Here is a 25,877-nt window from a genome sequence, read left to right as displayed (position 1 = left end):
AAGGCAGGACTAATAAAGAAGATTCAACGCTGTAATTAAAGAACTTTTTAGAGTCTCCAAGGTTTTAATTTGAACAGACATTTCTACTGTGTGGAGAACATATCTACAGCAAAGTTTACAGCCACTTTTATCTGCTTTTCTCCCTCCGAAAGGCTAAGCAATTGAAGCCACGATAGTTTTCCTCACTTTTGGTTTTTTTGCAATATATTCAACACCACAGCAGCTGGGATTCTGTACACATACGGCATACATCTAACAATAGCACACAACTCCCAGCCCTGTTACTTATTTCATTAAAAAAAAAAAAAAAAAAAAAAAAAGAGTGATGCAGCAGCCAAATCCAATTAGCAATTCCAGATGTCTGGACAGAAGTGCGCTCATTTAAATTTGTACGAGTTAACAGATACATAGCACACATCACACAGTGTTCTTCAATGTCACACAGTTACAAAAAAAGGGAGTGCTAGTATAGACATTTTCCCCTCAAATAGGAACCTGTACACGATAGCACTTTCCAAGGCTTTAGCAAAGCATACATGAGACGCCAATATGCTGTACAGTGCAATTTAAGTTATATCATATGCAACATGGACAATAGTGCACTTAAACCGGTCGCCACATTCAAGAGTTAGATCAATACAATCAAAATATTGAAGGTACATATTCCCTTATGAAAACTGTGCAAGTTAGTTCCTTTTCCCTTTATTTATTTATTATTTTTTTTTTGGTAAATGGCAGAGTGTCCGCATTGACTGACCCCAGAGTTTGGGTAAGGGGGGTCCTCAGTGTTCAGCTTCTTACACAGATATCTATGTGCAAAAGAGCAGAAGCAAAGGTGTCAGCAAGAGTGTAAGGCAGTGTCAGACTAAAGAGCCGGGCACTGCCACAGTGCTTAAAGCTCAGGGAGACACAGACGACGTGCATGGCAGGGTCCAGCAGGCATCCCTTCTAAGAGCAAGCAAGCTGGTTATCAAATATTAAATATGTAAATAAATATGGTGGAAATGCAGGTAAGCAAAGAACTGGCGTGCTCTGGTGAGTACTAGCAGTAGCCACCAGACTGCAGCCTGGGAACGGAAAGGTTAAAAGAGAACGCACAAGTAGCCTGACACGAGTGAACTGTCTTCTCCCAGCAGGACTTGCAAGGGTCCACACATCTCAACTCCATCCCCTGCAACACCTTGCAGGACTGTACGTTTCAGGAAGGTGATGATTTGCAGGTTAACTTAAGCCTCCAGCTCCTGCTGCTTGCAGAGGAAATGGGGGAAGGAGCTGCTGTGGCTGCTCAGAACACCACCAGCATTTTGACACGAGGGCTGTGATCCACGCCACCACTAAGCCAAGGCAAGCGCACAGCACTCAGGGGTGGATTCGGTCCTGAAATACAAGTCGAGGATGAAATGCCAGCTCAGAGAGAATTTTCTGCCTTTTGTTAGCTGTCACAGCTGGTTACCCAATTTCCTCAGATGCTTGCAGTTTGCATGCGAGAGCAGAGCAGCCAGGCAATTAGATCAGAAAAAAAAACCCTCTTTGCTTCTCTATTATTTAGCTCAATATATAATTACTATGTTAGGAAATTACATAACCTTTAAGTGTGTTTTATGTATAGTCTATTATGGGGAAAATAGTGCCTTCTGAATCCTTCCCATCTGGCTAGTGATAATGCATTTCAGATTACAGGAACAGTAGAAATTCCAAATTGGATAGGGATACAACATCCAGGCAGGTGCAGATCCCACAGACATCATTTTAAAGGGTGAGCAATAATTTTTAAGGCCTTACATTTGCAATATACCCAGAAGGTAGCTCCAGAAGCCAGTGTTTGGAGGTAGGAGAAAGCACGGGCAATCTGTGCCTCCCCTGTTACACAGCACCCGTCACCAGCCACCCTGAGAAAAGTTCCCCGTGGCAGACTCGATTTAGCAAAAAAGACTGTCAATCTCTAAGCAAAATTGGTATTACAAGCAGGGGGAATTATTATTTTGCCTTAAGTGAACAATGGTGTAAGAGGGATCTTTTTATTTTTTAAGCCAAATGACTTTAGGACGAAGTTTAGGTTAGTCAAGAAGAACATAATTAGGGAAATAAGGACCGAAGCAGAAGGCATTAAGGTAGCACTTAATCACTATCATGTAATTTTATATCGCTTCCTTGGTTACAGAACTTAGAATATTTTTAGTGGTTACATGAGTTTTGCAGATTATTCTCCAGTTTACTTCTATGACAGCTAAAGATGCTGCATTTTCACATATATCTATTTTTATGCAAAGTGGCTTTTAAATAAAGGCAGCTTCACTGCAAAACAGCATAAAGTGTCACAGAAGCTCAACAGTTCCCAAAGAGATCACCACCGACCTGACACAGCCTCCGTTCATTCCAGCAGAAACAGGCCAACAGCAAGGGCCTTTTCAGATAATCCCAGCCACAAGCACTGTTGTTAAATCAAGTCTTCTCAGTCATGTACAGCTATCAATGGAACCAAGCTGAACAAATGCCTAGGGGAGTATTTCAGATCCACTCTTATCTGCCTTTTTAAAGGAGAACAAGAAATAAGTCTCTAGCAAAACCTCTGATTTTATAAAAGCAGATTGCAGTCACAGAAACAAAGATCAGCTACAAAATACAAAGTTACTTGGAAAAAACATTTATCCCTAAAGTATTTAAGCAGTTTTAGCAGCTACAAACGATCTAAACTATTAGCATTTTTGTAGTGTGATGGCCTCAATCTGCAGCAGCCACCCCATGTGCCAGATCACCTGAACTCCCAACTTCTGCTTTTGATGTTTCATCAAATGTATAGTAAGAGCATGAGAGGAAAAAGCACACCAGGTGGCACAAAAAGTGTTTTGTTGAGCTGTAGATTAAGTGCTGTTCTTGCACCCTAGCAATGCTGAGAACCTGTTCAAGTTTACAAAAACAGCCAGTGCAGGCTGAGTTTTCAAGCAGGCAGCTTGGCCCTAGTTAGGACAGCTCTGAGCCACTGCTTTGCAAGTGAACACCTCCACCAACTACTTAACCTTTTTGATTTCCAGGTAGAACAAAAAAAAAAAGTTTGTTTTTCCTTAGGAGATATCTGTCCATGAGGGACAACTCCACCTGAAGATCATGGCTTAAACATTAGCAGCAGAATCCCTACTTCAGTTCCATATTGCACTGAAATTTCTTGCTCTGGTTTGGTATTCAACTTACTGCTCCCAAGCCAATGTTTAACACAAAAAAACCCAAGTGTTAGATGTGAAGGCTACTGAGAGTATCATACAGACTGGTAGAACCTGTAGTTGGATTATACCATTTTCTAGTTTTTCTATGAAACTAAAGAACTAATCTGTCCTACTTGCTCTTGGAGAGAAAAGGTGCTTTCAGACAAAATGCCTTTACCTATCTACACATAACTTTGTCTTTTAATCCTGCCGAGTGTTTAGAGAGTTCAACAAAACCAGGAAAAGTCCAGAATAAATTTGAAACATCCTGTCTCTTGGCCCATCCTGGTTATCCATAGAGTTGGGTGGAGGTAAGAGTTCCAGCTTCTGCTGACACTGTACACAATTTTGAGACAGAAAAGCTGCCAAGAGAGGACACTATGCCCAGTTGTGTATGTCTTCTGTAAACAAAACAGAAATCCCTCCCAAAAGCAGAGAGGTACATAGTGTGAAGTGAAGGTTTCGGCAGTGGGAGGAGGACTGAGGGCTCTGCAATACATGCACTTTCCATGTTCAGTCTTTAACGTAAAAGGGACTCAAAAGGAAAGACCTGAGGCAAAGCCCTGCCAGCTCACAGGTTCTCCTGCATCCTATCATCTGTTTCCATCTCTGCTAGCTGCCTTCTCAATGCATTAACCTTTGCCTGAAGTTCCTTGTTATATTTTATAATACTGATCATTTCTTCATGGGCTTCATCTAGGAACTTGGAAGGCCTGTTCCACCGGAGAAAGACACCTGGAAGCCCAGAAACAGCACAAGTTAGAAGGGTTTCATGTTACAAGGAGGAAATGTTATTCACATTCTAACAGCTCTCAAGTAATGTGCATATTTTACTTTTTTTTTTCCTTAGCCATCCCAAATACCATTTAGAAATACAGACCTCCCCCTCTCAGAGTTCACTTTTCTGTCAAACAGGGTTAATAAAGAAAAAACGAGGGGGTTTCACTCCTTTTTTTCCTCATATTTGATCAGATGAATCCATATTCAGTCTCCACCCTGCCGTGACAGCCTGCTTGCTTCAGTGTAATTTAACTCTTGTTAACAAGATGGCATACATGGGATGGAGAAAGTTTCTGCAGCAGGGAACCTACTGCACACAGATTCTCCTGGCCAACATCGTAAGCGATGGAGAAAGGGAAGTCTTGGTGGATATAGAACAAAAACCTTAGGCCTGCAGAACATCTTAGGCATTATCACTGCAGAAATACTGCATTAAGAAGTTTAATGGTACTAGGAAGGCTTCCTGGCAAACAGTAGCATGTCACCAAACCTTAGAAGGAGAAAGCATTATGCCTCTGGGGATGGTACATGCCAAAAATATTTTGGAACAGATTTCAAATGGAATGAGATCACCATCAGCTGAGGCAGACCAAGCACGGAACAGAGACAACAGGATTGAACACTTGAGAAGCTTTACAAGTAGCCACAAAATTGCCTGTAACAGAAAAAGCAAGCCTGACCTACCTTCCCAGAGCTGCAGGCTCTGTGGGGCAACGGAGGGCCAGATGACAAGGCTGTTGGCCTCAAAAAGAGGATTCTGGAATTTGCTCAGCTCTTCAGACCTGTTCACCCAGGACCAAAGGGACATAGTCTTTTGCAGCAGCTTCAGCTTAGACCTAGAAAACCCGTAAGAAGAAGTTAGCTTTCACTTTTATGCTGTATAGACTCATTTTATTTCATCAGAACCCCACAGACTAGAATGCCACAAGCTTTCCCATGTGCTACTAGCCCAGACAACGCAGGCTAATCCCTTCAATACCTCTCACCAACATGGCACAGGGTGTAAAACTAAAGCAATTTACTCCACCTGGCCAATTACAATTAGTTCTGAAGAAACGATGGGGAAATAACATTTATAGGTTGGGTGGAAGTTAGCTGCCTTCTGTCCAGATAAAGAATCAGTCACCTTCCCAGAGTGTTTGACTACCAGGTTTTAAAAGGGATTGAACTTGTGTTAAGACAGAGCTGGGAGGTGTGGTAGGTCTGCATCAAGGAAGGATCAGAGTACATTAAAGCAGTATTATTGCTGGAATTGTGCAATGGGCACGTCTGATTAGGTCCCTCTGGTGGCAGGAAACATTTTCCTGGGTCAAACCCACCTCCAGGAGTTACAAAGGGGCCTCTATTCCTTAGATTCTGGCAAACCTCATTCCGCATGCACTAGCAAATGGAACTTCCACCCAGGCAGGAGATTTACTGTCCCTGTGAATAATTCAGGCAGCACAAGCTTAACACCAGACTTCAAACATTTCCTGTGCTCACATGGTGACATGTTCAGATGTAAGTCAGTGTTCTTTCAAATTTCATCTTACTGGTTTCAAGTCTAACTTGGTTTTGTAGGTGCTCAGTTCAGCAGCCCTGCAGAAGGCAGAAGAGTCTCTTCCAAGCAAAGAACACTTTAAGGGCAGACAGAATTACAGGAAGTTTTGAATTGTTTATGTGTAATATCAGCTGTTTTTCTTTCCTCCTCATTCCGTGGTCTTCACTGAAGCAGAAGATCATGAGAAGTGGTCTTACTGGAGTCGGGAGTCCAGAGAACAGAACTGCCAAGTTCCAAACCGGAATCCAAACCTCTCTGGCAGCTGCCATCTGCCACGGGAGGCTCTCATCCTCCCGGGCTCCACCCTGTTTACTACTCCCAGCAGCCCTACTCAGGGCATGCCCAGAGCTGCCCCACTGGTGCAGCACAGCATCTAACCCAGGCTGGGATTCAGAAGCTAGGTGCTAGTCTGCTCAGCTACCTTACAAGCTTGTGGCCTTTAAGCTCAGCACAGGCCCATCACTACCTGACAAGGCAGATTCCAGCAAAACGCAGTCCTGTTTCCTTTCAAAGTTGCAGGAGCACCCATCTGAGGTCGGCACATTGCTCAGAACCAACCGCCAATCACACTTCTCCAAGTCACAGGTTAAGGCTGGAGGGATTTTTGGTCCTTCTGGTGAAGTTGTACTACATGGTCAAAACCACCTCAAACCTAATCATGACACCAAACAAGTAAATCTTTTGCCAAGGTGTAGCTGTGAGGCAGATCCCTCTGACACAACATCTTCCTTGGTTTCCACTTTCAGCCGTTAATGGCAAGACCCAAAGCCTTCCCTTCCTAGGGGCATCAGGACCATCAGGCTACAGAGTCATGCTCCTCCTCCCTGACAGTTAAGGTAAGAACCAGACCTTCCAGCTTCAGCCTCTGATTGCCTTGACCTTCTCCTCCAGGCCTGCACAGACAAGTTTGCTTCCCACAGCTATGACACATCATCGCTGAACTCTGGCTGTTTATTCTTTTGTGGAAAGACTTTCTGTGTAAGAGACTATCTAAACTGGTGATGGGTGGAAATTTTTCAAGGCCACACAGGGAAACAGAAAAGACAGTCTAAGGTATTACCTGAGAAGACTAACGCAACTCCTTGACCATGCTGCAAATTTCTTTAGTCACACTGCCTCACTTACAAGAGGGACAAGCTCCCTAACGTTGCATCAGACTATAACTGCAACAAGAGAAGTTCACCCGTGCTAAGGGAGACCGCACAAGCACCCTCACCCTTTTTCAAACCAAGAAACATTTTTGGGTTGTTTTTTTTTTTTTTTTTTTTGGTTAGATACAGTCCAGTATTTAAAGGGTTCAAAGCAAGCATCCTCACCAACCTTTCGTTTTCATTGTTTCCCAGGAAAGTCCCAAACTGTGAGGCATAAGCATGTTCAAAGAGCATAATAAGGAACTGTTCGTTGAATTCAAAAGAGCAAGGGAACTGACGAAGGATTTGCCACACACAGTCCAAAAAGAGGAGAAACACCGGGGCTTCCCATTTCTGCTTGCTGTTTGAATAGGCCGATTGGGCACAGCGCTGCTGAAAAGGGTGACCAGCCTGTACATAAAAATCAGAGAAAGCATCACACACAAAGTACTGGGATGCGAGTAGTACGTGTAGCAAAACAGCTTTAGCATTAGTTCTGCCCATGCAACTATGCTATTACTCTTTTCTACAACAGTGATTTCATCAAGCATCCAGTAACAAACTGCTAGGAACCATGAGCAACCTTGCTGCCTTTTTTCAGGCAGCCCTGTATTTGATCAGAGAATTTTACCAAGAACTAACTGGTGTAGGTGCACCAAAGGACCACGCTGAGGATATATATTAGCTGCAAAAGTACAATGAGTAGAACTAAGGTTTTGTGGTGTAGTCTGAACGGTGTTCTCTAAAGAGATGTTCACCCTGAGCACACAAAACAGGCAGTTCCCCAAAATGAAAACAACAACCAGGGGAGGCAGAGGCCCCATGCAGTACCAGAGGTACAAATGACTCAGTTAACGATGCTGCTCATAAGACTAAGGCCATTTACACTAAGCAGGGCTGCAACAAGGCCCAACCTGTTTGCTATTTCTCAATACAACTGCCACTGGAACAGATTGCTGTTTGGTCCATAGGCATTTCTTACCTGCAGCCACTCCCTCACAACAAGAGATTCAAAGCCACGTATGGTCCTGCACCTCGGGTCCAAGATAATCTGTGCCAGAGAAGTTACCTGGAGCGTCGAATCAGTTCCTTCAGTCCCATGGACTAACACTGATGCACCTTCCCTGGGAAAGAAAAAGGTGGAAAAGCATAAGAGTATGAATGAGTAGAAGCCATCCCAAGGACGCATGCATCCCAGCAGGTGCCATTACATCCCACGGACACCAGCGTCGCTACCCTGACAATGCTGAGGTTTCACTGGCTCTTTACCCCTTCTTCTCTCCCCACCCAACGCAGAAGCAATACCACCTTCTCCACGTGGATCCTCACCAACACTAACCAGAGCTCTGCATCATGTAAGGCTTAGTTTCTGGCTAAGCACTCTGGAAATCCAGACCCTTAGCCACATTGACAGAACATGCACAGTGAGACCTCTTTTGTGGTTCTCGCTATTTTGAACTGGTACCTCCTTTACTTACAGCATGGAAACCCATCTCAAAATTTGCTTGTATCATTTATTGCTAAATACTCTGAAATCTCCCCATAGGCACTGCAGTGAAGACGTACCATCCCCCCAGATGCTCTGCAAAACAATACTCTGAGAATCTTCCTCAAACCTGGGCTTAATTGCATTTGGGCCTCAGCTGGGGTTTATTGAAAGAAAAGTTAACCCAAAAGCCAGTTCAGGAGAAAGAAAGAAATAAAAGGCAGAGCTTGGCCTCCAGAAAGGCAGCAGTGTGCTGAGCAAGGGAACCTGTCAAAAAGCCAAGCACAAAGACTCCTCACTCACCAGCCAGCACAAGTGATTCAGCAAGAACAATGTGAGGAGCGGAGGGAGCTTGGAGAGTTTGGAGCAGTAAGGTTTTGCACCTTGCTGGGGCCCATGTGCTGTCACTCCCCACAATCCAAAGGGGAATCAGAACAGCTGATTCCCTCCCCTCTCCTCCATCCTATTGTATTTGGCTACAATATCAAAATCTCATCCATATGCTCCTGAAGGAAGGTCTGGATGGTATTAAACGGCATTCACTCCCCTTACTCTTCCCAAACCTTGATCCAATGTCTCACTGCTCCCAACATCCTTACACCTAGAAAGGAAATGAACTGCAGGTTGTATTTGTTTCTGTGCAGAGATCCGAGGTAAACAGCAAAGCATGGGTAAGAAAGATCAATCTAGAAGTAACGCTGCACACATTACTTGCTTTTTGAGGTGACAAGCATAAAACCCTACACCTTAAGCACTGCAACAGCTTTGTCTATATTCCTACGTCTAAAACAAACCCAGTGCCTTTATGGTGTAGATAATCTTCAGATACTTTTTCTCTTCCTCCCCCAGGCAGCAGCTGATAAAGAGGCTGCTTAACAGCCAAACACGATCAGCCAACTGCAAGCCTATGCACTCCTCAAAGTGGGGCACACCAGGATAACACTATTTTCACCTTTTGTCTTTCAGGCTCCAGACCTTTAAGATGCTGCAAGATCTGTCCCAGCCATTCCCTCCCCACAGCCAACAACTGAACCATCCTCACGAGCTCAGCTACGATGTCCAGGCTCTGGATGAGGCGGGCCAGGCACCAATGCTGAGCTGGCCTGCCACAGCTCCAAGTAAACAGAAAAGGCAAAGTAGAGGTTAAAAATGATGAAACTGTCCACTGTCCCAACAAGCCAGAAGAATTTCATCACTGATCTTTCTCGTTATACACATGAGGGAAAGAATTAAGAGATAAAACTATTGATCGAGAGCACTCCTTCTCTGGCACAGCCAATAACTAAACAGGCACCATCAGTGCTTTTAAAAAGCACAGCAACTCATATTTTAATGCAGTAATGCTGATTTATCAGTGAGACGGCATTTCAGCCTACTTGTGTATCAGCCTAACACATTCCTTAGGTGGTATGAAAAAGCTAGGTTCTCCCTGAGTTCTGAGAAGGGCTTTCCACTCTCAGAGCCATAAAGAAATCACATTTAGACCCCTGCATTTGGTCTGACAAACCCTGTCACCTGACAGCTAGCTTTTGCTCTCCAGTCGGAGGTCTGAAGACAAATTAGGCAAGTCAGCAGCATTTATTAAAGAAATGTCAGGTTAAAAGAGGCCACGAGCACGCATAAGGGATGAACAGGATTGCTTAGGCAGGACAATGAAGATCAAAATTTCAAGAGGAAAAAGCACTGGACCAATTCCTAGGGAAAAAAAAAAGGAAAAGCCACTGTTTTAATCCCTGGAAGTGAGGTAGGGTGTTGGAAAGTTTCAGCTAAAAAAAAAAAAAAAAAAAAGACTTTTAAAAAAACCCCTTTGTGTTCTCACTTTACTAAGCTACCAAACAGTATTTCAGATGGTCACGCTCTAACCTAAACTTTCAATAAACTAAATTAGACTGGTTGCATCAGACACAGGAATATACCTTAACAGGATGACCTAATGCCTGCTGCTAGTCAAGATTTCTTCCCTCAGGCTTGTACTTCCAAAAATGCAAGCATGATTTACTGGAGGAACACTACTTAATGATGATGAAGCAGTATCCTGCATGGGTGCAAGCAAGCCAGTTCACCATAGCCACTTACTAATACCTAAAGTAGAAATAGAGGTATTTAACAAGCAGTTTATAATGAGAGAAGGAAAAACTCTGTTTTTCTGAAAAAGATTTACCTATCAATACACTGGGCAGCTAGACAAGCTGCAGTCAGTATCTCCTTGATGTGGGTCAGCCAGTTGGAAGCTTCCAGTTTACTGAGCCAGCGGTCCATGTTGTGTGACTGGTCATTACAAGCTTCCACAAGTTTGATGAGGCTTTCCTGCAGAATATTAAACCTTTGGGAAAAGCAAAATATTATTGAAAACATAAGTAGTAACACAGCAAACAGGACAACATGCTTACAGAAATACACTGATCTCAAAAGCATCACAGAATGGTTTGGGTTGGAAGGGACCTTAAAGATCATTCAGTCCCACCCCCCTGCCCCGGGCAGGGCCACCTTCCACTAGCCCAGGTTGCCCAAAGCCCCGTCCAACCTGGCCTTGAACCCTTCCAGGGAGGGGGCAGCCACAGCTTCTCTGGGCAGCCTGTGCCAGGGCCTCACCCCCCTCACAGGGAACAATTTCTGCCTTACATGTAATCTAAATCTCCCCTCTGTCAGTTTAAAACAATTAACCCTTGTCCTATCCCTACCCTCCTGATCCAGAGTCCCTCCCACCTTTCCTGCAGCCCCTTTCAGCCCTGGGGGGCCGCTCTAAGGTCTCCCCGGAGCCTTCTCTTCTCCAGCTGAACCCCCCAACTCTCTCAGCCTGTCCTCACAGGGGACGTGCTCCAGATTAGCTGGTTTCCAATAGTTCCAGTAACATTACTGCATGCCCTTGTAGAAGGATTCCCCAAAACTAAGGCTTAAGAGCGATTAAACAAGGTCAGGCTAAGTCTATTTAATTCAGTAATTTGTTTTCAAACGACCAAACAATACTAGATGTCAAGAGAACAGTACTGCACAAGAGAAGCGTGACTGCCACAAAACAGATCCTCAGCTGCAGAATTTTCTGGCAAGGGACTTTCTCATTCCTGTGCACCATTGTAAAGGGGAACGCAGGAAGGCTGGAGAGCAGCTACAGATGCTCAGAGAAAGAGATGGCACAGGGAAAAAGATGCCTGATGTCTGACACCTGCAGCAGGTTGTTCAGAACAAGGGAACAGAGCTTTCCAAAGCTAAATACCTTTATCATTTACATACCATGATTTCACCAAAAAAAGGAACGTGACCCTGTTGACAGGAACTAAGGTGCACAACCATTTCTTACAGAAGCAAATATTTTATGGAGCTAGCATGGCTCTGCCTGTGCAACCCTACAAAGCCAAGCACAGAGGAGAGTCTGGGTGATTTCACCCACCTCTCAATGCATTTGTGAATCCTCCTCCACTGGGGATAGTGTGCTTCTTGTTCAAAGCCTCCTCCTTTGGCCCTGGCCTGCTGGGCAACATTCAAGGACCTCGTATCAATGATGTAGCCACGCTTGCCAGGCCGTAGTGTGGCGTTAATAAGCTTCTCATCTTCTTTACACCGTCTTCCATTAGTACCTGTAAGAGGTTGGCTACTTCGCATCATGACCTGCGGGGACAAATAACCATGAATTAGGCACTGGAAATGTAGAGACTTAAGATTGAAAGTCATCAATCTCTTGAGCTACAATACCAGAACTGGAGGTTTAAACTCACTATGCAAAGGACACCCTTCCACTGGAGGATTTCTTAGGGGCTTGGAAATGCAGACTGCCAACTGATGCCTTAGGTCACTGGGTCTCAACACCAGATATGGAGAATGGCTCCCTACAGCTGCTGAAATTCACAGAGAATATTCCTATTTTCCATAAAAACTCAGGTCACTGCAAGAATGCTTACAGGAGTGAGATAGCTCAACCTTAAAAAAAGCTTCCGCCGTCAGGTCAGGGGTAAAATTCAAGTGGGGCCCTCGTGGATCTCCAGCTCTTCTCTGTGGAGTTACAGCAGTAGGTGCAGCTCTCACCCCACTGCATTTCCTACCTCCACCTGCTGCAAGTTTGATCCACCACGCCTGGACGCAGACAAGTAAATGCCCTGATGGACACAAAAACATCTCTCTAGTTCTTCCTACAGTTGCTGTTCTCCCTTGCCCCAATCCTTCAGTTCTTTTAAGTGCAATTGCTTGCAGGGATGTAATTTATTTAAAAGGCAAACTAGAAATCCTTGAATTGAGCGATCATTTGGCAGGCCACTTTCTAAGTTACAGATGTCTTCTCAGAGGCTTTATCCCTTTAAGTACTCCTGTAGTACCATCCCTGTGAGCCACTGAACTGGCTTCCTGCTGATGGCTCCTTTATAAACCAACATTTTCAGGACTGTCATCTTTAAGTCTCTTCCCAACTCTGTTTTTAAAGACAGTCGAGTCATTCATCTGTTAAAGATGCCTCCTAGGTATAGTTTTACCCTGTAGCTAGACTAATAAACCTAGAACCACAGATTTATGAGCTGAGATTTCTCTACAGTAAATGTCTTTCAATTCAAAAAGCATCCCAGCAGCTCAAATGATAACTAAAATGTGAGGGCAGCCAGTCAGCAACCCCAACTATGCTCGAGAACTCAGAGTCAGAAGAGCAACGTGACATGTCACAAGTTCAAGCACTATGAACTAAATGCTATTATATTCCTCACTGTGCGTGTTTCAAGTGTGAGGAGAGATAATTGAACAAATCTTCCTTCAACAGTTTTCAGTCAAGCTGAGAAAAAGCAGAAAGCACAACTGTGACAAAGTTGGTGGATGGCTGATTTTAAAGGAAAGCGAAAAAAACCCAAAGGTACTACTAAGTCAGACTAGATGAACTCTTAATTCAGGGTTTACAAATCTCGGCAACGGGCGGTGAGAACACAGAGCATTCGACTCAGAAGCCTGGATGGAGTTTACAAGCTGAAGGTTAGACATCCCAACATCCTCAGAACCGGTTACATCAGCAAGAGCTACAAAGAATTACTCAGCAATTTCCTAAAGTACATTTCTTAATCACAGCGTATCAGTCCCTCAATTAGATTTTGGCTTGTCAAAAGGTGGCAAAGTCTGGGCAACACCAAGAATTTGGTGCTCCCGCAACGTGTTACACTGACAGGCTCAGAGAACAGATTGTTCTGATCGCTCCTTCGACAGTTACACAGCAGAAGCAGTGCTGGCTCTGGGCACACTTGCTGTCATCGTGACTATTACGAAGGAGACAGCCCACCACCCAGAGACAGGACAATGTGGTTCCTGCCATCCTTTCAGCATGAAGCTCCTTGGCAAATAAAGATAAAGCTTGCTGTGAGCAAGCTCATGCCACATACACTCCCAAACAAGTGGATTAATAGCTGTTTCTAGGATGGAGATTATGCATTCCATCACCCGAAACCAGTTTCACTGCATACGTTTAGTAAATTCAGAAAATAAAACAAGCGAACGGCTCATGAACTGTATTAAGTCTAGAGCACAAGTTTTTTCATTAAAGAAACAGATTCACACACTTCCTTCAGGTACACCCACTACTCAAATGCAACTTACCATCCCGTTCTTCTTATGATAATAGCTGAGGACTGGGAAGCGACTGCCATGGCGAAACATGGCAACTTTCCGAAGCGCTTCATCATCGATGGATTTGGGGACAATGACAACTGGAGGGTAGGAGGGACAGACAGAGAATTCCTTATTGATGCAGCTTAGACGCCATTCATCTGTCTGAAAAAAGATCAGAACGTATAGGCTTTGGATCAGAAAACAGATTATTACTGTTACAACATGACATACCAGGGAAGAGGCACTTCCCTACTCAGGATAAAACACACGCAGAAATAATATTGGTGATCTATTCCACCTGCACCACAGATGAAAGCTCAGCTGTCACTATTGGCATAATCACTTTTGTTCATCCAGGAATCCAGATTCCCTTGAACAGCATAATGAAACTAATCAGATCAAATGCAGCATCGTACCTTGCCTCTAACAAAAACATAGCAGAAAGAGATGCCATTCAAGAATAAACAACCCTGGCCACTCTCTGCAGCGCACTCCTCATCCCCTACCTCTCAGATGTTGCATTACAGTTACTAGAAGGTATATCCCTGCCTAGTTCTTTTATTATCCATTTATAGGTCTGTTGACTGATTATTTTTCCCCCCTCACACCTCTCGATGCTGCCTGCAGTCATAGTGTCTTGTTGCAGCAGCTCTCAGAGCTCATTACCCAGCGTGCAGATAATTTCTTCTGTTGCTTATGAGCTTCATCAGGTGAGTCTGGTTCTTGAGGTGCAGGACTTGTTGAACAACGGTTCTTCATCTGGTTCATCCACATCCTCAAACAGCACAAAATAAGCCTACGCGGTCAGAAACGGGGCAATTGTGGCTTGTAATTATTTCACAGACAGAGCAGACAGCGTGTCTGCAGTACACACTACAACAGAGCTTACTGCATTTGCAGATCGCTTCAATCCCACGGGAAGTAAAAGCAGGGTATGTCTCTCAGGGAGATCCCAGAACAGAAATGTATTCCTACATCAGCGGATTTAGAGGAAAAAATGTTTATTTCGATGCAGGTAATGGGCTTAAACCTCTCTCTGGGCTGAGAGCAGAGTTAGTAACACCATCCACAAGACAAAGGTGGCCAAGAAAGTCAAGAGTGTCCACCAACTCCAGTCAATGAAGCTGCCTTCAGGTTAAAAGAGCAATTTAACATTTCCAGGTTGGGGTTTTTTTGGGGGGTGTGTGTGTTTGTGGGGGTTTTTTGGGGGGTTTTTTGTTTTGGTTTGGGTTTTTTTTGTTTTTTTTTTTATGGTCTTTGCTCTACATAAATCACTACAGCTTCAAAAGCACCTCCTGGAACCAGCACAGCATCTAAGCACAAAGATCTCATCATGAACTCCTCTTATATAATTTTTCAGCTTCCAACAGCCAAACGCTTGTGGAAAGTGCTGAATATTGGCACCCTGCACCCTCGCAGGCATTTGGCACAAGCACTCAGGCTACCCGATATCCAGGGCCAGACACAGGACTTGGCTCCACCTTAGACAAAACCAAAGGTCAACGAGTGGCCTCACTGACGAGGACTCCTCACTTACTGAAGTCCAGGCTGGAAGAGCTGACACTACCTTAACTGCAGCCTCAGACAAGCCCAGCCTTCATGGAGGGCTTGCTGCTTCTGAGCTGGTACCACACCACTGCCTGCTGCCTTAAGGACACCATCCAGGTACATGAAATGGCCATGAGGCATATATTTCCCCCCAGGGCACATAGCACACAGCAGAACCTTGCCTAAAGTTTGGCAGGGAACTGAGCTCATGGTTCTTGATAGCAGGATGGTGGCTTGGTTGGGCTGCATCTTCAGTCAGGGCATCCTTACTCTGTATTCCTCACAGCCAACAAAACCTGCTGGCAGAAGCCTTGGTGGGGAAAATAACCCAAAAGGCTCTACAACATGTTTTAATTTTAACAGCAGCTTAAGTAACTTAAAAGTATCAGTAGAATAGCAGTCAAATTTGCCTGTGAAAGCTCCAGACACGAAGAAGTTGAAATACAAAAACATTTTGAAAAGGAACAGGCAGCTGCTTTCAAGGTTGTTTTTTTTTTTTTATTTAACTCCTATGCACTGACATGACACAGGGGTAAGAAAGCAAACAAGATCTTAAGGAACTCCTCAGCTGAGGTGTTTTCAGTATAAACTGGGAACCAGTTGCATGCCACTGTAGCAGGTAGAGACCTCATATAGATGCTATAAACTCTGCTCATTTGTGTTCAAAGTTTCAGCTAGACAAAAAGGTATGAAAAAGGAATAAAGGTATATAAAAGGGATAAAGCAGGTATCCCAGAAAGTAAGAGAAGAGCATGACAGTTAAATTATGCAGGAACAAAATACAAAAAAACTCCACATCAATTCAGGAAGGTTGGTTTAGCACGCATTAATTAGAGCTCTGATCAGAAGTAGGTCTCTTTTCCTCGTTCTTCCAGAGGCTTCCTACCCCTTGCCTTACACCTCCTGACTGGTATCTGGTTATAAAAATGACTCACTGGTCTGATGGAAAACTAGGATTGATTTAGAAAGATTCTCTTGCAATGAAGTCTTTCCATCAGACGAGCGAGCTGAACTGATTCACAACACTATTCATCATCAGTAGATCCAAGGCACGGGATGTGTGGTATAAGAGACAGCAAAATTATCCCTTTTGGTGGCAGCCTAAGAAAAAGATGCTTGGAAAAGTACACGCTGTGTGCATTATCATTGTCAGAAACAGCAATTGCTACCAGCATTCAGCAGCCTGTCTGGACAGTTTTGCATTGTCCCTGTTGCAAGCTTATTTCATTATTCATTAGCCTCAAAACAGCTTCTCTGAATATCTACATTTTATAAAAAGCAGAGGTTCTCCCAGACACAGTTACAGAGCCTCTGGCAATCGCATCATAGGCAGAGATTAAAAGTTCTGGATCATGTAAGGGAGGACAGCTGGTCACAGCTCATGTTTTTAATGTACCAACAATGATATTTTTATAGCTTTTTGGGGTGTCTATGTCAAATTACAGCAGATTTCATATGATGGCGTGCAATTTGTTTACAATGAGAAAAACACGGATAAATACCTTACCGCCACATAGGATGGAGGGAAGGCAAAGTCAGAACTCTGTGGTATGCTTTTTGAGACTGGTTGTCACTGATATCACTAGTATGAAAAGGAATGGAAGAGTATTGACCCGATTTATCTCCCACTTAGGTAATTTAACTCTGCCCATAACCTCCTCTCCTCACCATTTATAACATGAGACAGACGATACTTGTGTCATCCAGTTATAATTTACTGTCACATGGGAAGGAGGAAAAGATCAGCAGCAATTAGCACCATTTGTCTTCTGTAGCATAGCTTCTACAGAGATACAGTTAACCTCTGCAATGCCAGCTTCAGACCGTTAAAATATACTCCAGCATCAATCAGATAATGGTAAAACCCAACAGCGCAAGTCTCTTGACTTTTGCTTGAGGCACGTTTGCAACGTGGAAAAAAAAATTGCCATTACTAACTGGAAGAGTGAGGTAACAGCAGTTCAACTAAGTGCAGCAGTAGATGCAGATACAGGAAGCTGTAAGGATTGCAGTGAGAGAGAGGAGGTGGAGCTTATCTTCAGACATCACCTATTTCATCTAGTATGCTGCATGAAACTCAGAGAAAGTACAAAGTTAAGATTTACTTCTTCCAGCGAGAGATCTGTAGTTTAAGAAATGAGCAGTTAATTCCAGTTAAGGCCAGAAGCAGCAAAGGATTGGGTGCTGAACAGAAAGAAGACTCCAAAGAAAAAAAAAATAGTCAGAAATATTTTCTTAAACACAGTGCAGGATTAACTTACATTTCTACTTTTCTTGTCCTAGTACTTGTTAGAGATATTGATACTCAAATATTACTGAAAGGCTAAAACAAGTTATCCTTCCTCCCAAGGCTTTTAATTGCTAGGAGATGTTGTTTTTCACAAAACAGTGTGAAACAATTTGAGCTCTACTAACAAGCCTTAAAAGAAAAGTCAAGAAACCAGCAGGGACCTCGAAGGATCTTGCAAAGCAGCAATGACAGAGGCCATTCCCAAGGAACAGGCAGAAGGCAACAAGCCCTGTTAGTAACAGATTGTGCGTGGACAAGAAGCAGAACAACAGATGCGAGCAAAGATTGATGCTTGTCTGATAAAAGCAAAATATGGGCTATCTGCACCATTGTGAACTGAGCCCCAAACCAGAAAACTCAAGTTTTTAAGGAACTCCAGTACAGAAGATAAAGCAACTAGAATCCTGAGTAATTTTCTACAACAAAATGGAAGGGAAAAAAAAAGAAAAAAGAATGAAGAAAGCGGCAATGAAATTTTGTGGCAACAAAATACCTTCACATTCATTATACTGTCAGTGCACAAACTTCTCAGGGCCTCTGCACTTAACTTGAAGATGAAACTGAGTTTCCAGAGTTACAGTTTGCAGTACCCTGCAGCTGTAGAATCTGGCAGAAGAGAAACCTATTATCTCTTCTCTGACTACTCAGACAAAATCTGAGACACCTCTAATTCCATTCAGCCACTCACTGTTAAGCAGTAGCACAGTGAAGAATATGAATGTTTACACATATTTCACCTGACACACCTATAACCCATCCAGATCTCATGTAGTGCCCAGTGTTGCGAGCAAAAACACAACACACAGCCAAAAGCTGGATGAGTAAACATTAATTATCCTGTGCATCTTTTACTCCATTCATATGTTTGCCTATAGTATCTTCAAAGTCTCACCTTGCAGTACAATTAATTTGGAGCCTGTAGGCGCTGTGGAGTTTTTGCTGTGACATTTAGTGAAACATTGAGCTGATTTCTTCATATTCCCAGCTGAACTACTCTGGTATGTTGGATTTATCACAACAGCAGTTCATGGGAAGACACTTGACAAAAGCCCCTCTGACCTGTGCTGTAAAGTTATTCCCAAGAAAATAAACGCGTAGCACACACCCCAACAGCCATCAGCAAATGACAGCCCACTGAAACTTAGTAATTCCTCAGTTTCTTTAGATAAATGAAGGCACTCGCCTGAACAGTTCTTCCCTTAACACCTTCACAGACTAAATGCAAGGATGTTGTGATAGTACAGCAGCCTCCCTGATCCTGGAACTGAGCTGCAGGGGCAAAGTGCTTAAGCGACAAATTCTAGGGGCAGTGCTGGATGACACTTTGTCACATCAATGCAAAGCAGTGAAATCACACAGCGGGTATGTGTGTTGGGAGAACAAACATATCTGGCACAACATATGCCAAGATAAACCAATAAATTATAATTATACAGTATAACAACATTTTATCTCCATTTTCCATGTATTAGCCAACATTTTTTAAAAATCCTAATTCTTATAGTTTTACTTAGCCATTATAGAATGTGTCAGAGATTTAAAACAACTCTCCAGTAGCAGAAAAATGTGGAATTAATGTATTACTAGAGCTGCAGTGTGGGTGAAAAGCAGTTTTTGACAAGTTGTTGCCGTATTGGGGAAGGTAAGGCATAACAGATCCAGATGGATGATTAAATGGAGAGGGAGGTAACCTTCTGAATTCTACTCATTTGACTTACGGGAGAAAAAAAATTAAATCAACCATTTACTTGTTCTAGCCTGTCACATAAGACAGTTTAATTACAGAACAAGAAACATTTGGTCAACAGTATATTTATCTGTTATTCAGGAAACGCAAGTCATTTGAACATGGCTTTTGTCACCATTTCATTAAAAAGGAGTTACATATGAAGTTTTGGGTTAAAAGTCAAGAATGAATCAACAGCTGTTAGACATGCATATTTTAAAGAAATGAATTATTGCCCTTGAAACATAGCACTCTAAAGTAATTTGGTTTTTAAATGTAAGCCTCCCAAGGAGCAAATGTTCAGAAAGCCAAGAAATTCACAAATAAGTAATCAATGCATTTTTAAACCTCTGACAGAAAAAGGTAAACAAAAAAAATAGAGCAGCATATCAATAGATCCACGTTAGCACCTGTATCATGCTGGTAAATACAAGCATCAGAAGTTATCTGAGCCCTGAAATCTAAAAACAGGTTACAGCTACACATAGAAAGCTAAAAGCAAACGGAAGCAGAATCATCTGCAGCGTTTCACTGAGCTCCAAAGGATTTCCTTCTGCTGCCTCCAGTCCCTCTCTCACATTCCTCCCTTCTCACCAGATAGTGCTTCAGCTTCTGGCCTTTTGATTTTCACTGAAATGCCTCCAAGCTTCCTCTGCTGAGCTGGGAAAGCATCTGCTGCTTTGCCTCCAAATAGAAGAACACATGTTTGACTTCCCCAGCTGAAATTAAAACCAAAACTGTGGTGCTAGTTATTATAACAGGTCAGCTTATATGTCTTTTTGACAGCAGCTGAAGATAGGACATGCGAGAGCACTCTAGTTATGAGACAAAAATAGAAAGATCTCTGAACTCCTTTAATTTTCTAGTGACTTCATCACATGAATCTGGTCAAGCTAATCACATTACTCAGTTATTAGTCATGAACAGGAAGTGATAAATGCTGCAGACAAGCTGGTTTGCAGATAAAAAAAAAAATCAATGTTGTTTGATGCTGTACTAATGGATGTGGTCTCAGAAACCTATGATGATGCAGCAAGTGCACATACTTAATGTGAAACAAAGCCTTGGAACACAGATGCTAACCCAAGGCACTATTAAAATAGGTAGGCTCCTGCAACCACGCCAGTCCCCACTATATCAAATTCAGCATCCTAAAATGGAGTTTGAATAACAGATAGAACAGGCAACGCCACAAGAACAATTCCTACCCTACAGGTAGACAATAATATCAGCGTGTGCTCATAGCACCTGGAAGAACAGGACTGGAAATTTCCTGCTCTCTCCCTGTATTTCTAGAGCTAAGAGTTTCAGACTGGGCATCTTTACCTACTGTCATCTTCCTACAGAGCTACGAAATCCTCAGCAATTTTTTTTAAAAAACAGCCTCGTTGCAGTAAAGGGGTTGACAAAGATTCATCCCACTCCATTTCAGATTCAAAGTTCCGTACCACAAATCTTAAATTTCTTCTTACAATAAGGACAAAAACATTTCCTCCCTTCATGTCCTCCCAGGTAACTTTTAAGCAGGCCTCAAAACTCCATTTGTACAAGGTGAAATACAAGTGCTCAACGGGAATATTTAGCACATAAACAGAAATACTTGGTATTTACAGAATCAATATTTGAACTCACTTTCTCACCCAGGCACCGGACAGCTATTTGTGACCATCCAGAATTTCCAGTCCAGACACTACTTGGTGAAATACTTCACAAAATTTGGACACAAGTATACCCGAGTGCCTGTGCAAATCCTTAATATCCAACTTACCACTGAACTGAGGAGCTCAAACTCTTGGTCAGGCAGAAAAGAGCGCCAGCCGTCTTCAATGATTTCAAACATGGGCCGATAGAAGAAGGGATACATGAGAGTGACAGAATCCAAGGTAGAAAGTGCCTGTGTAGGCAAGAGAAATAAACAGTTACTTAATTCATTCAAACTACTATTTTATTCCAAAAGACACACATCAAATAAGTCACTAATATCGGTGATGCAAATTTAAGCCACCTAAAAGCATACAGCCATTAAAATTGAAATACTGAGTTACCCACAGGGTAGTTTAATACATAAAAACCAGTAGCACAAACAAAAGCAGATTCTAACAGACAATCTAAATGCAACTTTGTACACGGAGTATCATTTCCACAGGCTACACTATGTAACAGCACACCAAAGGATGAGAGAGGTGCACACTGAACAGGTATAACGGGACACATCCTACGTGGCATTTAGCCGATTACTAAAACCAGAGCTTAAATTTAAGCAGTCACTTAATGTTGAGACACACAAAACACAACTAGTCTGATTTGTTTTGTCTCCTCATGCTCCAGCATAATGAAGCTAAACTTCATTTTCCCAAATGCTACAAGATGATATTTGATCAAGAAGAACAGAGTGGTTAGGTGGGTTTTGGTTTGTTTTTTTTTTTTAAAGAAAAACACCTACAAGCAACAAACAATATTTTAGCAATTGAAAGAAAATATTCCACAATTCCACCGTTCTCTCACTAGCCTTCCAGAACATCAATGAAAACCTTCCTAACTGGAAAATAAGTTGAGGTCAGGCCAAGATCTGAGAACACGGATGTTATTTATCAGTATGAATTCTTACCTCAATAGAGCTAGCAATGTTCAAACACTCCTCCATTCCAGGTATATCCAGCTGAATAATTCGCAGATCTTTGCATTTTATAATGATGGTACCCAACGAGCCCACAAACCTACAGCAAGACATGAAGAGTCTCTTAAGAACAGGATCTTTAAGGTGTGATGAGGTATCTTCCCACAACATATACATACAAAACACAATGCCATTAGTAGTAATTTATCTCCAGTATCATCTTTAAAAAAAAATAAACAAAACCATCTCTTTATTTGCAAGTTGGGGTCCGCTTTTTAAAAAAAAATTCTATCCTTGTGATGCAGCAGTGAGTGGAAGAGTAAGTATTACAAGATAAAGAAAAGATTTTCCTCACAGCTTTTCTTTAAAACATGAAAGAGAAAAGGTGTGTTTAGGTATTTTCTGACAGTACTGGAAGCTTCGGCAGGAAGTTTTCAGTTTCATTAAAGTACTGAACTGACAATTTGAGGATTATTAAAAACATTTGAATTAATTTTTTAAAATAATATTTCAGTCTGGCTACATTACACTCCACATGTCTCTAATAAGAAAGTCTGCTTTGATACCTGCAGTGTCATGGAGCCATTTGCTCTGCAGACCTCAGAGAAATTAAGGTCTTAATCACGGCTGGTTACAATGCAAGTCAACCCAGAAAAAGCTCTACGTTACAAGACAAACACAGCTCACAGACGCCCTCTCCAGTCTTCCTTACGTACCTGAAAGGATGCCTGAACAGAAACTGAGTTTTCCTTACAACTAGCCACTAGTGTTCACAGGAACGCTGGAGATTTTAGTTCACAAAGCAGTGAACTAAGGAAAAGCAGCTGAGTCTCCTCATTCACCACAGCAGCACTTGCAGCAGCCAAGGGCGATGCGAGAAGCAGAAGCAGGAAAGACCCGAAGGACCAAGTTTCAGCCCGTCGTGGTCTAACCCTCCGTTAGACCATGCACACACAAGGGCAGAGCTGTACACACTCCAAGAGGAGACCTGTTGCTTTGGGTTGCTTCACCTGTGCTACAAAGGGTCCCTGCAATTTATTTTAGAATTATTATTACAGCTGAAAGGTCATTATTATTTCTTCTGTACAGACTAAGGTTGACACACAGAACCAATTATAGTTTGGGTAGTGATGAATGAAGAACTACAGGCATTTTGACAGAAAAGTTCTGCCACTCCAGCAGAGCCAGTCTTCATTTGCCCTCCCTGCAGCGCTGTTCCACAGCTCTCCAAGGTAATAACACAGCGCAGCTACAACACATCACCAGGGCTGTGGGTTTTTTTTTTTTAAGCAAAACCAGCACAGGAGGTGGCCAGAGACTGTTCCACTTCTTCACGAACCACACAGGTAATACTTAAGTTGCTTAAAAACCTACAAAAAATTTAAGTAGCAGTTTGCTGACCATCTGACAGTTACGGAAAACACTGTTTTCTGCAAAAAACCACTCCTATCATGGAAGTGAGAGAAGAGATTTTATGAACCTGGCACAATGCCACAGTTGTTGTGCACTAATAACCTGAAGCAGTGCCAAACTGGACCCTTCTACAACCTTTATCAGTTTAAGAGCTTTGTTCTTCCATTTTTTCCAGCACTGAGAAGGACATACTTCTATCCTTTTATATGGCAGAGTTTCAGTTACATTCACACAAAGCTACTCCCAGGAGCGAAGACAGACATTTACTCTTGAGACCTTACAGAATTTAGGGCTGGCAACAAGGGCAGTTGATATCTGCAGCTGTAGCAAGCTCTGTTATAAATCACATACTAGGTAGCAACGCACTACTCCCTCGCCATAACTGCCAATGTTCCTTGCTTACTTGGTATTAACTTACATTAAGACTGCAACTAAGCTCATAAAAAAAAGAAAGAAAAGCTGGTCCATAATAATTTTCAAAATAGAGCTACAGCTGATTTAGTACAAGCAGGAGGATGAGGCCAAACTGCCCTGATGACTGAGCAGTACTAGACAGGAACAATTTCCTCAGGTTTCCACCACTCTGTTACTCTCCATCCTGAAACCAATACAGAAATGCTCAGAGAAGCAGGAACAAAATGAATGCCCAGTTATTTCACCCATTCTCAGGCTCTGAGGCAACCTGATATTTTTTATGGCTGCTGCTTGATTTTTCTGAGTCTTCATGGCAGAAAGGAGATCTGTTGTTCCAGCTTTCCTTAAGAGGTGAGGAAAACCGGGGACTGACTTTGTAATCAACAACAAAAAAAAGTATTATGAGCAAACTGAGAAAAGGACTAAAGTTACAAAGCAGAAGACAACAGCCAGGTGAGACAGGACTGCCACTCAACGAGGAAAGCATGATGAGGCAACGTGACACCTCAAGCAGACAGAAGTGATAGTACTACTAATCTCTGAAGTCCCTGTAACAAAAGGGGACGAGCAAGAAAAAAAAAAATGGGAGTGCTGCAGCTACAAGTCAGCTTTACCACATTGTTCCCATAAGGCATATGCTGTTAGAGTGTTATTGATTTCCATAAGCAGTTGGAGGAGTAAAGGGATGATGCTGTCGAGCAGCAGGAGACTGATCTGGAGCTGTGAAAGTCCGGAGTCCACTTCTGCCATCAGTTTTGCTGCACGAACCAAGGCAAATCACTTGATCAGTGCCTCGGCTTCCATCTCCGTTGAATGGTGGTAGAGATTCATCCTTTATAAAGTGTTTCAAGAGCTACTGATGCAATCCACTGAACAATTAACAGAGTACTGTTGACAAAGGTGTTTAAACATAAAAATTCAAACTCTGTATATGACAAACAAAATAATCTGAAGATGCAACAAATATCAATGTCCAAACAGAATGAGAACCAACCGGCCCGTGCCAATATTCTGCCCTGTGCTGTTGTTTCTCCTCTCCAGACCTGGATTTGAGTCAGCTGAGCTATAGGCCAGTCTTGACAACCATTTTTCAACCCACAACGAGACACAAACAGAAAGGAATGGGTAGGCAGGGAAATTAGGAGGCGTACCTTTTTTCAATAGAATCAATGTTGGAGTGCAGCAGCCACAGCTCCTCGGCGTTATCTTGACGCCGTGAAGAAAAAATGAGATGATGGCCAGTCAAACAGAGAGTCCCCTCCACGGCCAGGTAGAAAGGGCGGTGCAGGACGACGTTGTCCGCTCGAGGGGTCTTGATCAGCTCCGCAAACTCCATGCCCGCTAGCAAAGAGGAGGGGCCTGGGGGGGCCTATCCCACAAAGACTTGGTGGGGAAACGGGTAACCTCAGCAACACCAACGGGGACGGGATGGGGAACCCGGGACAAGCTCGGGACGGTCTACAACCGGTTGGCAGCCCCGTGCGGTGCCCCGGAAGGGGCGCAGGGGCAGAACCCAAGGGGCGATGCTGCCTCCCGGCGCGCTGCTGAAAGCCTGCCCGATGCCGGGGGGGCGAGAGTGGAAGGATGAGGCGAGAAGGAGGGGAGGAACGGGGAGACACCACAGCCCCGTCCTGAGAAGGCCGGTGCCCTCACAGGGCCCCCGGGATGCCCGCTGCCGGACCGAGGGGTCCCGGGGGGCGGTTCAGCGGCTGACAAGAGGGGAGGCGGCGGGGAGACCCTCGGTGCTTGACAAAGGGAGGGGCAGGGCCGCGGGGGGGTTCGGCGGAGCGGGGCGGGAGGGCACGGGATGAGCCGGGGAGGGGAGCCCCGGGCGGCAGACGGGGAGAGGGCGGAAGGCAGCGGCCGCGGAGCCGCCCCAGGACCCCCGGGCCCCGCCGCTCGCAGGAGGCGCCCGGCCGAGCGGTCCCGGCCGGAAGCTGGACGGGCCCTTCCCCGGATGTTCGGCGCTCACGTGACGTGTAATGCCCAATCAGCGCCCGTACACGCCCCCTGGGGGGTGGGACAGCTGCCCTTACCGGAAGTGGTGCCGCCGCAAGGGGCCCGGCACGCCCCAAGGGCCCACAAGAACCGTTCCGGGGCTTTGGAAGGGCGGAATTTAATAGGGGTGGGCGGGGTCGGATGGGGGGCGGGGAGAAAGGGGT

The 25,877-nt window shown here is 43.7% G+C and overlaps 1 protein-coding gene across 4 annotated transcripts; it reads right to left on the bottom strand.

The window, feature by feature from the left end:
• MTMR9 (myotubularin related protein 9) lies at positions 1–25,662 on the bottom strand. 4 transcript variants are annotated; one of them, XR_012632789.1, is made up of 12 exons: positions 24,867–25,662; positions 21,880–21,988; positions 21,040–21,165; positions 13,696–13,869; positions 11,525–11,742; positions 10,298–10,459; positions 7,633–7,774; positions 6,841–7,061; positions 4,665–4,816; positions 3,838–3,935; positions 2,356–2,524; positions 2–1,377 (listed from the first exon to the last, which is right to left on the bottom strand). XR_012632789.1 is itself a non-coding variant. In XM_074895468.1 (11 exons), exons 1-11 carry the CDS (start codon positions 25,049–25,051, stop codon positions 2,453–2,455), a joined length of 1,659 nt encoding a protein of 552 aa, XP_074751569.1. In that variant the 5' UTR covers positions 25,052–25,662; the 3' UTR covers positions 2–2,452. The 4 variants fall into 4 exon arrangements, 3 of the variants coding, with proteins under 3 accessions (XP_074751570.1, XP_074751569.1, XP_074751571.1); XM_074895468.1 differs by having other exon boundaries at positions 2–2,524; XM_074895470.1 differs by lacking the exon at positions 2,356–2,524 and having other exon boundaries at positions 3–1,377.
• Positions 25,663–25,877: the final 215 nt, after the last annotated feature.

Source organism: Athene noctua, chromosome 1, assembly GCF_965140245.1.
Source record: "Athene noctua chromosome 1, bAthNoc1.hap1.1, whole genome shotgun sequence".
Classification (NCBI taxonomy): Eukaryota; Metazoa; Chordata; class Aves; order Strigiformes; family Strigidae; genus Athene; species Athene noctua.
Note: the sequence above shows the minus strand (reverse complement) of the source record. Positions and strands in the feature narration are given on the sequence as shown.